The sequence below is a fragment of the Egretta garzetta genome, unplaced genomic scaffold, assembly GCF_000687185.1.
Source record: "Egretta garzetta isolate BGI_Z169 unplaced genomic scaffold, ASM68718v1 scaffold433, whole genome shotgun sequence".
Lineage (NCBI taxonomy): Eukaryota > Metazoa > Chordata > Aves > Pelecaniformes > Ardeidae > Egretta > Egretta garzetta.
The window spans coordinates 176,869-189,206 of NW_009259253.1; the positions used below are offsets into that span (position 1 = coordinate 176,869).

General features: G+C 40.2%; 1 protein-coding gene across 1 annotated transcript in view; it reads right to left on the bottom strand.

Moving 5' to 3' along the window:
- Positions 1 to 2,003: 2,003 nt before the first annotated feature.
- ARRDC3 (arrestin domain containing 3) overlaps positions 2,004 to 12,338 on the bottom strand; it is a 12,878-nt gene continuing 2,543 nt past the window's right edge. Inside the window, exons 2-8 of the mRNA XM_009636091.2 lie at positions 10,881 to 10,965; positions 8,210 to 8,357; positions 6,854 to 6,956; positions 6,216 to 6,472; positions 5,645 to 5,807; positions 4,602 to 4,756; positions 2,004 to 3,195 (exon numbers count right to left, since the gene is read on the bottom strand). Of these exons, the coding sequence (XP_009634386.1) occupies positions 3,139 to 3,195; positions 4,602 to 4,756; positions 5,645 to 5,807; positions 6,216 to 6,472; positions 6,854 to 6,956; positions 8,210 to 8,357; positions 10,881 to 10,965 (968 nt within the window). The 3' untranslated portion in view covers positions 2,004 to 3,138. The remainder of the gene's footprint in view (positions 3,196 to 4,601; positions 4,757 to 5,644; positions 5,808 to 6,215; positions 6,473 to 6,853; positions 6,957 to 8,209; positions 8,358 to 10,880; positions 10,966 to 12,338) is intronic.

Below are 12,338 nucleotides of genomic sequence, written 5' to 3' on the forward strand. Positions count from 1 at the left end.
TGCCCCGATCTCCCCCTAGCCCCAGGTCCTGGGAAGGACCCAGCGCCAGAACTCGGCGCCCTGGGGCGGCGGGCATTGCCTGCCTGTTCCCGGCACCCTCCGACGCGGGGAACTCGTCCTTTCCCCGTCTGCGACCCCAGAGGTCACCAACATACACAAAAGGGGCTGAGAGTGCCAAAACTGGGCTGAAAACTACACATTTCCCTACCTAGTTAAGCGTACGTGTTCCTAGAAGAAGTTCCTACATTATCTGGTCCTCGTGGTGGCTACTTCACCCATAGGCACCTTTTGCAAAAAAATATTTAGGTCGCATATAAAGAATTATGATTTACACCAAAAACATTTAAAAGCCTTTTTTTTTTTTTTTTTTTACAAAAGTTTATTTTCCACAAGGAAGAGCAATAGGAAAAATTAAATTGTTTTCCACATATCGTTTTCTTGAAACAAGAGTCTACAAGGACATATTCAGCACCAAAACTAAAAACAAACAAAAAAAAAAACAAAAAAAAAAAAAAAAGAAAAGTACAAACAGCCATAGAATATAATCTATAAAGCAAACATTTAATATTGCACTTTGTTTCTCTAACGTTTGGATTTTACTTACTTTTTCCTAATTCAGATCAGAATTCTCTATCAAATACCGGGCTACAACTGTGAACCTCATGTTTTAGAACGCTGAGAATTGACCAATACTTGAGGAAGAGTAATGCCTCTCAACAACGAACAACGCGATTTGAACTCAAAGTCTTTCACTCGGTAAGGTTATTATAGACGCTTTCACCCCGATCACAAAGGCCGTGATGCCAATTACTGCCATATTGGTCAATCCTGCTCCATATGCCATTTTCCATTACATTGTGATAAGTACTTTAATGCTATGTATATCAGCAATTGTTCCCTAGTCTGTTAAAGTAACAAAAAAGGAAAAAAAAGTAAAACCACCAAATGCCCTTTTATGCCAACGATCCCATCAGCTTTTAAAATTGTCTGGTTGGAGAGGGCAGAGGGAAGGGACATTCACAAAATTGGCCTAGTAACCTTAAGACATCACCCAATTTCCTTCTCAACCAATATTGTTTCTCGAAGCCCAAGCTTTTAAACTGAATCACTTAAAACGCGACTCATATTTTATCACCCTGTTGTCATTTTTGAAACATGAATCGTCGTTCATGTTCTCATGAAGGCCACTTATGGAAAAGCCTCTTTTGTCGCATTTATGAAGCCTTAAAAAACAAGGCAGAGGTTTATTTAAGAACAAGCACCACGCAGGGACACCAGCTTTCCCCCTCTCCCTCCCTCCCGAGCTGCTCTATTGCACAAGGAGATAAGATACTTGATGGACTACGTCTTCATCTGTTGAAGTCATCAACAGCAGAAGCGTGTCCCTTCGTCAACGGCCTGCGTTACACGGCTTCTGAAAAGGGAAGTTGACTTTTCGTAGGCATCTCTAGCGTGTTAAGTGCTGGTACTGGTGTTCCCACACCCTGTGGCTCCACTGCACGCTCTTCTTCCCGGGGGCACGCTGGAGGGCGAGCGCTCCTTCCCTATCGTCTCTTGCGTTCTGCACCAATTTCTGGTGAAATTGGCCCCGTGGTTGGTGTTAAAGCTCGCGCGACTCCCACAGGAGATGCGGTCACCAAAGCAGCTCTAGCTAACCCATACCCGAGCACGGCCGGTAACACTGATCTCGCCCAGTTCAGTTATACTTCTAGTCTTACTATTTTTTACAGTATCATAAACCCTGAAGATAATACAAAGTGCACAAACTGAGCTCTTAGCATAGTCCAAGCTTTTCCTGCAGTTTGAAATATACTTTCTACTAGAGACTCATTACATATAGAATTTTTGGTGATTAGGTAACTATATATAAAAATAAATTTACTTTCCCTTCCTATCCCCAACTAGTTGAGATACCGATTCGTCTATGAATCCTAGACAGCATATGACTGTTTCCTTTTAAAATTCTTTTGAGGCTGAGCTGGTGTCTACTGGTGCTGCTTTCCTTTGTGCCTTTTTTTTTTTTTTTTAAAGCTTCACAACTTGAACATCTCTTTTATTGATAGCACAGAAAGAGAAATGGGAATGAGGGCGGGTTTTGTAACTTTTGTGTATGTCCCTATTCCAGATCCCCCTCTCAAATAAAGAACAAAAACACAAACACAAAACAAAAAAAGAAAAGAAGTAACTCAACAGTGCAACATAACAAAACAAATAGCATTCCAACAGTTTGGCAAGTGATGAGTTCACCTGAGATTAAGTGATTTTTTTTTTTAGGCAGTCTGTAACAAAATGCTGCTTTGCAATAATAGTAGAAAGGCAACAAATTCTTAAAAAGAAATCAAGAAGGTATACAATCTTGATGAAGTCTATTAGTTTCTTTCTATTAACTCTCCACCCCCTCCCACCCCAGCCCCACATCTGTTGCTTATCTACTACAGTAGGCTGCAAAACATACAGCAAGAAGGATTGGCTTGAAGGCATTTGATGTTTGTAAATAAATCCACAATGGGATCCAAGCTGAAGAGGTGATACATGATCAGCCTACTAGGACAATTCTGAGCATGTGCATATGCAGGTAAAGTCCAGGCTACATTAAATTAAAAAAAAAAAAAAAAAGAAAAAGTCAGTGCATTTGTCAAAGTCTGTTGCTGTTGTTTTTTTGTCAAAGCTTTCTTTTGCTCCTTATTGTGCGGACCACAAACAAATAAGAAGGGGAGGGGGTAACAACAGTCCGGCATAAATGAGAAAAGCTGTAGTGACACTGAACCGCACAACGTTAAGCAATGAGCATGTGCAAATTTCCCAATCATAAAGAGGAAGCCATCCCTCTCTTACAATGTGGTTTGAGTGTTTTGACACACATGACTGTAGGTTAGTAAGGCTGCTCCTAGTATGTGCCAGTATTTAAGGGGGAAGGGGGGAAGAGGGGGAAAGCTCAAGGTCTTCAAGCATGTGGAGCAGTCCTACAACGTTACTTGTAGGCTTCGAAGCATGATCACAGGTTGTTTTCGTTTATTCACCATACAGGCAAGAGCAACACCACTTCCTCCGCAAGTGTGTCTCCACTACAACGCCTTGACCTTCAACATGGCAGGTACGATTCAAAACCCAAGTCGAGTCAGCTTTTTATGGATTCCTTCAACGAGAGGGGCAAGATGGTCTGTCATCTGTGCGCTGATCTGGGTTTGGATCAATCTAACCAGAAGAGGAGAAAGAAAAACACAACCCAAGGCGTTTTTAGAGTCAGTCACTAGAAATAAACCAATCCAAACAAAACCCCACCAAAATTCACAAGTTTAAGACAATCGTAGCCGTAAATGGCATTCCCAATCCAAAGGTTATTCAAATAACTGAAAAACCTCTCACCAGTTAGATCTCTGAATGAAAAATTAATAACTTAAGTACACTGGAAAATTTTAAACTACAGCTTGATGCTAATTTAAGGATAAGCACTAATAAAAAGCTTGAAGAAAATCTGCTTTAGTCGCACAGAAGTCTTGAATTACTGTTCACCTAAAAGACAACTCATTGCTTAGATATATCTTAGAAAATACTTAATTCATGTCAGAAGACATTTTGCTTCCAATGACAAAGTTACCAGTAAAAACCCATTCTACTTTTAAATTAAAAGTCATTAATCCTCAAAGACCCCATAAAATGCCTTAGAATTTCAGGTGTTCCACATCTGACATCTCCCTCCTTTCTAGAAAAGAAGGGGAACAACCTGCTAACTTAGGTCTCCAAAACTGGACAGTAAGAACAGTTTAAGTGCACAGTATATAGTTCAGACAACATTATTTATCAGTTGTTTTTACAACTTTTTTTTTTCTGAGGACAAAACAGGCTTCTTTAAATCTTAAAGTCCCTAAACTAAAAAGGGCTGAAGAGGGTTAAGCTACAGAATAGTCCTCGAGAAGCCTCCAGCACACAAAAACCATTCCCCTCTCTGCCCACTCAGTGGCAGATTAGTATTTCAGAAGGAGGAAAAAGAAACAAAAAAACCAACAGTGAATTCAGGCAAGATTCAGGCAAAGGACGCTATTTTACTTCTGTCCTGTACCACTGCTTTTTCCTGAAAAAATATGAACTTGGAAAAGTTTCTGAAATTATGTCATGGCTATTGAGTGGCTTTCACAGAACTAAGAACACAGCCAGAAATGTTAAGAGAACTGTGTATTTACAGAAAGTTGAGGCAGCAGAAAGACCTTTGGAACTTCTGAAAGCACTACATACACAGAACCAAAAACGCACAGACAGCATAGTTACAGGAAGAAGTAGAGCTGAAAAAACAGCAGCATGTTGTACATCTGTAGACCCAAAATGCTGGTGTTAACCAATGCAAGGTTTTAATGAAGTTGCTAAGAGGGTAACAGAGCAGTTTAGAAGTTTCTACAGCGCAAAGGAATTGTGAAGAATCCTGAGAACTCTTGATGCAATTCACCTGCTCTTTGCTAAAATTATGTCACCTTATTCCCCGTTCATCATTTGCAATGATTCCTCCCGATTTTTAGGATGGAGGAAAAAACTTCCTACATTTATTCCACAAGACAGAATTTAGAAAAACAGTGAATTAATCATCATATTCTGTCTGAGGTACCTACTTCTGAATAGAGGGGCGGAGGCAGAAAACGGAACTCCTGGATATATGCGAACAATGGTCCTGGAAGCCCTCTCTCAAAGTCATCACAAGCACCTATGGGTGCAAGGCTGGACTGCCTCTGTTCCTCCGTGACCACTTCTGCATAGCTAGGAGGTGCTGCAGGGAAAAGGCACACGCAGTTCGAACAACAAGTTCTTATGCATGTCAAAATATACAACATTAATATTAAACTTTTATCATTGTACAATGCACCAGCAGGTAGGTAAATTACTTCAGCGACTTTTTAACAGTTGTTGGACATGAAAAGGAGGGTAGGCCACTGTGTTTGATTTTAAGATTTATGCTCAAACCCAAGAGCAGACCAACCACTCCTTATTGTGGCTTAATTACCCCCTTAAAATTTAAAGCGTATTCAGAATACTGAATTTCTGCACAGGTATGAATGAAAGAACATTGCATTCCGCTGGACTTCACAAAACCCAGTCTGGGATTTGCACATAATAAAGGGTCCATTTTAGATACGCGAGGACAGAGGGAAGGAGATACAGAGTTTCTCCTTCGGCAAGAGGTTTCCCACTGAAATGAATTACACGATCTTCTCACAAAGCCTTGGCTACTAAGGCTGGTAAAGGACACCATGAACTGCTATTAAGGCAGGTTACAGTGCCTTATAACCAAGGATGCAATTGGGATTAAATGGTTGGACTCAATGATCTTAAAAGGTCTTTTCCAACCTGAACAGTTCGATGATTCTATTATGTGATTCTGGAAGCAGAATTAATTCCACACAGGTACAATGGTGTCCCGTGCTTTTACTCATGCCAGCTTCCAAGCAGATGGATTTCACTGCTTGTCCTCGGGAGGGAGGGAACCCTGATCTTCTAGAGAGGACAAGCAAGTGGCAAGGAAACATCCACAAGGGATTTCCTGTGGGCTTTATTGTGAAGGATGCGATTTGGATCTGTTCACACGACAGCAATGAATAAAGCAGACATCAATCAGAACAGACTAGCAAACGATGGGGATTTGTACTGTTCAACTCACCTTCTGGTCTTTCAGGCAGCGTCAGACCAAGCCAATTCATGTTCATGCTACACTGGCTGCTCACACTTGATGTTCTGCTACCAAATGGGTGTAGAGGAATGGTACCAATGACCAGTGGTAAGTTAAGGAATAAATCCATGGCGCCTGGAATATCCACATATACCTAAAGAAGATGAACCGAAGAGGTGTACAATTAAAATGTAGGTTCATATGAGCATTTGCTAATTATTAGAGACCGAGTTCTGGGTCCACGGAGTTGTCCAGGAGGAACTGAAGTTTCTTATTGTCAATTGCCAAAAAGCCCCGAAGTCAAAAGCAGCTCAGGACTCTTAACGTGAGTCCTCACATGGAAGTGTCACCTGCTTGTTAACATTATTTGCTTAGCTGGCACACCGCATCCATTTTAAAAACATGCATGACTTAAACTCCATTTATTTGCAGAACTCATCAGGACACTACTATTAGTGTATGTATTTCTGCTGTCACTAGTTAGCACAGAATGCTTTGTTAGCAATCTGCGAGGAACGATGGAAACTGCTTATGCCTAAGTGGAAGAGACCACCTAACTTACCATGAGTGAATACTCCACACGGATTATACTACAGTCAAGGATTGAAGGGGAAACCGGTGGAATTTTCAGCTGTTTGCCGTTCCACGTTTCTGTTTTGCCAGACGACAAAGAATCCCCACGCAGGTTGGCAACAAGCTGTTTCACTTCCTTCATTTTCCCTTTGGCATAAAATGCCTGCGTTTGGTAAATGGCTGCCTTTGGCACCACCACACGGGAAGAGCAGTTCTCAATCTCAGCAAAGATCTGAATTGATTCACCTGAAACAAAAACAGAAATTCATGTTCTCTTTACATTTACAGGGCTGCTTAAGCAAATCGCCACTTTCTGCATATTGTTATAATGCACTGGACACTGCTAGCTATGCTCTACCCTGAAAAACATCCACTGATGCTAACAGGAATAGGATCACCACGAGCTAACCTAGAGAAATGCAGCAGATGTCCTTTGACAATCTGGAGACACAGCCAGCATTAGTCAACGAAATTAGCCGTAGTTAGGAAAACAGCAAGAAGTTTGCCAAGTGCAGACTGAGGTGGTAAGAACAGTTTAAATATTTCATTTATATAAAAGCAGTAAGTACAAACTGTCATTTCAAAAGGGAAGGAAAAACATTTCCTATAATTACTTCTATTACATACCTGGGGTGTAGCCCTTCCTTTCAATTTTGGCACTTAAGGATATTGGGCCTGAGGTACAAAACCAACAACAGAGAGTCTTTTCTTTTGTGCCTGCTTGGGGTGACTGCAAGAAAAAAAAACAACAACATTGCCTATTTAATTAAGAGCTCCATGAACACTTTCATCTACATTAATCAACAGAAGTAGTTTTCATAATGTACTTATTATCACGTATTTTGATAAACATAGCTAGTTTCATTTAGAGGAAAAAAAACCTCAAGCAATTTAAATGGCACTAGGCAGATACAAGGTTTATTCTAGTTCCATTACTCATTAACACTGCTTTTTCTGCTATACTTCATGCTACAGTCAGACTTAAAACAATTTATACATAAATACTGTGTAACTTAAGAAAAGGCTTTATAGCCTACATATCCCAACACATTGTTGGCAGAGCTTCTCATTTATCAGTAAACTATAGCATCTTTCCCAGTACACTGCATTTCAGAAACAATAACTAAGCTGAAGTACTGTAAAAGCTTGACTCCTGCTGTTTCCTCCATTTCGGAACGATCCCATTTCATCTATATTAAACACTTTGCTATTTCACATGGTATCAGGATTCAGGACTTGATCCAAAGCCCATTAAAGTCAAATGGGAGTCCTTTGATTTTAATGGAATTTGTGCAAGGCCAGTGTCCCTTCACAAGTCTGATTTTTCACCCATACACACAAGAAACCTATTTCAATGGACTTCGAGGTTTTTGTCCCCCTCCGTAGATTAAAATTTGAGGAAGAGGAAGATAAAAAAGAAAAGGAATTTTAGGCCAGATTGAAATCAAATCCTCATTGAAAGCAGTTGTGATACTGGAATTATTTTAATGAAATGGTATTTCAGAAAAAGACTATACAAAATTGTGATAATTTCTCCCCGTTGGTAGAAAACTATCCATATGGAAATTATCAATTATGCACGCCAGTACGTTTTTTACTTTGCATTTTTAAGTTAGCAGTCTCTTGATATATTATTAAGTTTCACTGTTCCTTCCAGAGATTATTCTGTATTCAGAATCAAAGAGGAACAGTTATCAAAATTTTCCTTCTTAGTGACGTTTTACAATTTAGTATTATCAATTTAAATTGACAAAGCCATTTTACATATCTTAAACATGAAGCAACTCCAAATAGAGGAAAACTTAGCTTTCAAAACACCAGTAGTTAGAGAGTTGCTTAACTGATGTAATACTTAAAAGATCAGCTATAATTAAACTAGCAAATAAATATAGGGTAAAATTAGATGTGGATATTGTTTCACTTATTATACTTCATTATTTTTATGCCAGAAACAAAGAATGAGTAACTCTTGTCAATTCTTACCAGTAATGAAGGAGTGTTGATATCTATATGTTCAAAGACTGTAAATTCCTTCTTTAATTTTACTGGTAGAAACCAAGGCCTATGCAATTCGGCTTTCACCCAATAGCGCACACTGCCATGTCTGCCTTCGAATGAGGTAGCAAGTGGTCTGTGCAGGACACAAAGGTCAAAATTGAGTAAAGTCCTTCTGTCTAATAATGACACAATTGATCAGGTCAGGGATTAGTACGTAGAATTGCATTTGTAATGCGTTGTAGTATTTAATGCAGCATAACTTATTTGCAAAGTTTCCGCATCTCAGAAAAATTCAAGATTAAAGATGGGAGAAAAAATCATCTCCGATTCATCCTGCTATAGTTTTGCACAGATTTTAAGAATAAGTTAAAGAATTGTACTAGACAATGCCAGGAGAGTACACATTTCTTTTAAACTTAAGAGGCCACTTTAGCATCTACAGTAAAGCATGCCCTTTTTTAAGGCCAAATTAAGACTACCAACTTAAAATTCGCATTAGTATCAACCAATTCTTGTTTTAGATATCGTATTTTGTAGATCATTGTCTATTGTTGACAATATACTTGGCTGGTGTCTCAGTGTCAGGTTAATTTTAGCTGTAACTCAGCACTTTGTAACTTGTTTCGCCCTCAGCAGAGTAAATATTTCAATTTAGAGTTCTGAAGAGAAGGGCTATTTTGAGTACTTTCTAATCTTCCTCTACCCTGATGAGACCAGCTTAACAAACTTTATCATATATGGATATACATATTAAGCATATATATATATATATACACATAAAATCATCAAGCCTATCCTGCTCTGAACTTTTGACAGATGGAAGTAGTCCTTTTGGGGAGCTGGAGGAAAAACGATGTGGAAAGGATCTCCGAACCTTCCAGCATCATCTTTTTTTCCTGTAACATCATAAAATGAAAGACAAAAGATCTTTATATTCCAGTTATCTGCAGTTAACAGTAGTTTTTCTTTATTCTTATGCAAGTCATTTTTCTGTTATACTATACATTGACTATATTGTAATATATGAATTACGCAAGCATTAATTATTTGCAAAGCTTCCATATCTTCTACAGGGAGCAATACCAGTCATGCTAGCACTTCACTAGAATGATTCTTTCAGTTACAGGTTTGACTTCTCTTTCTGCACATCTGAAATGTTTATTTTTTTCCCTAATAACCTAAATGAAAGGATTTTCTAATTGGTCTTCAATGTTTCATCCTGCCCTGTATTCTTTAGGGCAAAAATCAGTAAGGCCAGCATCTGTCTCCTTTCTTTCCACTGTTGCTCTGCAGTTTTAAGTCCATGTTGGAAGTATTCTATGGACACAAAATAACATCAGTAGGCAGCATCAGACTTAAGCCTTTTAATACCAGCCTTTGTTTTTTCAGTGTTATCAACAGCTGGTTTCACAGTTACTCCTTCAGGTCATTTAAAAGAACCTGTCTTTTGACCAATGCTTGTGATGTTTTGCTGGCTATCTGCTTCACTTCACGCCAAGCATTTCATGTTCACTGTTTCAGTTTTTCGTATGCTCCTTCCAACTCAAGGGAAGACCAGCATTATTAGCCTTATTTTTTTGTAGTTGGGGTTTTCACAGAACGCTAAATTATCTTTGAAAATCTCCATGTAAACAGGTCTTCTCCACTGTTCCAGTAAGATCTACTGTGCAGTTCACTTTGATACCGACCTGTAAAAGAGTTTACCACCTGCAGGTTCTGCTAAAAGCAGCACCTCCACTAAACAGATGGTTTATCAGCTTTAGTATTAGGTACTGAGCTATTTCACATTACACACTGCCAACTTCTTTTCAATCTTAGTAACTTCACTGCTTGCCTTTTACAGCAAAAGGCTCCGTTCTCCATCCATGTTGAGACTCCCTCTCTTCCTGGGCATTTTATTTTATTGCAACTTGTATTTTTAGCTAACACACACATCGCCAACTCCTCTGTGTAAAAATCTTCCATTCACCATGTCTACGTTACACGTTTCCTACCTGGGGGGTGGGGGAACAATCTTTATCTTAACGCTTCTCACTCTTGCTTCACCTTTGCTTTGAGACAAAGGGGATTAGGTCAAGGAATTTTTCTCGCTTCATCCACCCATCCTTCTGCTCATTTCCATCCAGGCTTTCTGCATAAAGGCCAGCCTGGGTACATTATCCTATTTAAACAAGAACCACCTCCTCTTTTGTTCGGTTGTGTAGTTAAATTTGCCACATCTGCTCCAGACTGAGCCCAAACAATTCAGCTGTGATCTTATCTCTAGTTCTGCTGGTCTGCATGGCTCCAGTAAGCCACTGGTTGGGTTAGAAGGTACCTCAGCCACTCTGCAGTACTCCAGTGATGGCACACATTCCTTCCCCTCCTCTTGGGAAGGGGTACAATATTGAAAGACCTGGTAAGTCGTAGGACTGGGTCAAAAGTGAACGACTGAGCAGCAATGAGCTCACGTTTTGTGGAAATTTTAAAAAAAAAAAAAAAAAGGAAGTGCGTATCAGTTTCAAAGCAACCTCTTCAGTTTAATGAGATTATGTCCTCCGCTGCATGTCAGAGCACAATTCCTACTACCATTGAAAAGGTTTCCCCTCCACCCACAGCAGGAGTTTTGCTCAGGCGGGCAGGCGGCAGGGCCCGAGGACTGCGTGCAGGCACTTACGTCTGTGGAAGCTCGAAGCTGAATGCATATTCGTGCCTTCCCGAATGGATGGTGTGAAGGCCTTCTTCTGAATTGTCATCATCTAGGAGGGGAAAAAAAAAAGAAAGACAATTCGCTATTCCACCTGCACACATTTTATACATTACATGGGCTTCTCTTCCAGTGCAAAAAGGATTTACACACTCATTACAGCACTTAGGAACACAGTGTCCCAGAAACAAGGCTCTCTGGTCCATTCGTATTAACTGCTGGATGCAGGGCCAAATCTTAGCTATAGAAGGCTAGTCAAGATTGCCCGATTCATCTTGCAGAGAAGCAAAGGTTAATTTGCTTTAATTTGTAACCCCGCCTCTGAACACAGACACAGTTGCAACTGCTGCCATTTCAAGGCCTGCCTGCAAGATCTGTAATGGAAATCATGCTTTCTGCTGCGATTCCCAGCTAAAATGAAATAGAGATGGCTCTTTAACAGCATTAAGCAATCTGCACTAAGTCTGCCGTGGAAGATTAAATTTAGTAATTCTTCTTCCTTTTATCTCCTGCCTGGCAACAGTGTCCAGAAATTAATCATCAAAAAAAAAATAAGTGGGAATAAAAAAAAAAAAAAAAAGGGGAAAAAAAAAAAAAAAAAAAGGTGTACAAGCACCACCTGGAAAGTACCAGACAAATTCAGGGGCACAGAAAACGGTTAAGCTGCCCAGTTAACACTGCCTAGAGCTAAACTTTCTATTTTTCGATAGGTTGACCTGATCTTGCTTGGACAGCAAGACCCAGATATTTGCCGGTCCCACCAAGAAAGCTGACCTTTGCGTACGGTCATGGTTTCTTGTACGCCTTTAAACACCGCAGCAGAATTTGCAGTTTATTCTGACGTAATTACCATAAAACCAGAAAAACGCTGACACCGTCAAAATGGAAAAGTTGGGAGAAAAATAACTGAGCATCTCGCCCGTAAAAAGGGCTGGGATAATAAAAGGAGGTACAGTGGGACGACACGAAAGGCAGTCACTTATATTTAATGGTCTGAAGCATTAATGGAGGTAGACGGGAGGGTTTTTTTAAGTTCCCATTGTCCTATAGAAAAGCCGATGCTCGCCTTCCTGTAGCGCAGCGCAAACACCCTAAACCTTTAAAAAAAAAATAAAATAATAATAATAATAAAAAAAACAACCAAAAAAGCAGCCCCCGCCAGCCGGCTACCGACACAAGCGCACCTTCAGCGGGCAGCCTCACGGAAGAAATGTCAGGAAAACGCGCCGAAAGGGCGAGAGAGTGCGCCTATCAGCCTGAGGGCGGTGGGGAGGGTTTTTTTTTTTTATTATTGTTTTATTTCTGCGTGTGTCTGAGGCAGGGGGAGCGCCGTGGCTCTCCGTTCCCCAGCTCTCCTCCCCACAGATCCAGCCCCCCCCTTTCTGCCAGCTCAGCAGTCCCGCCGAGCCGGAGCTGTGGTAAACAAGT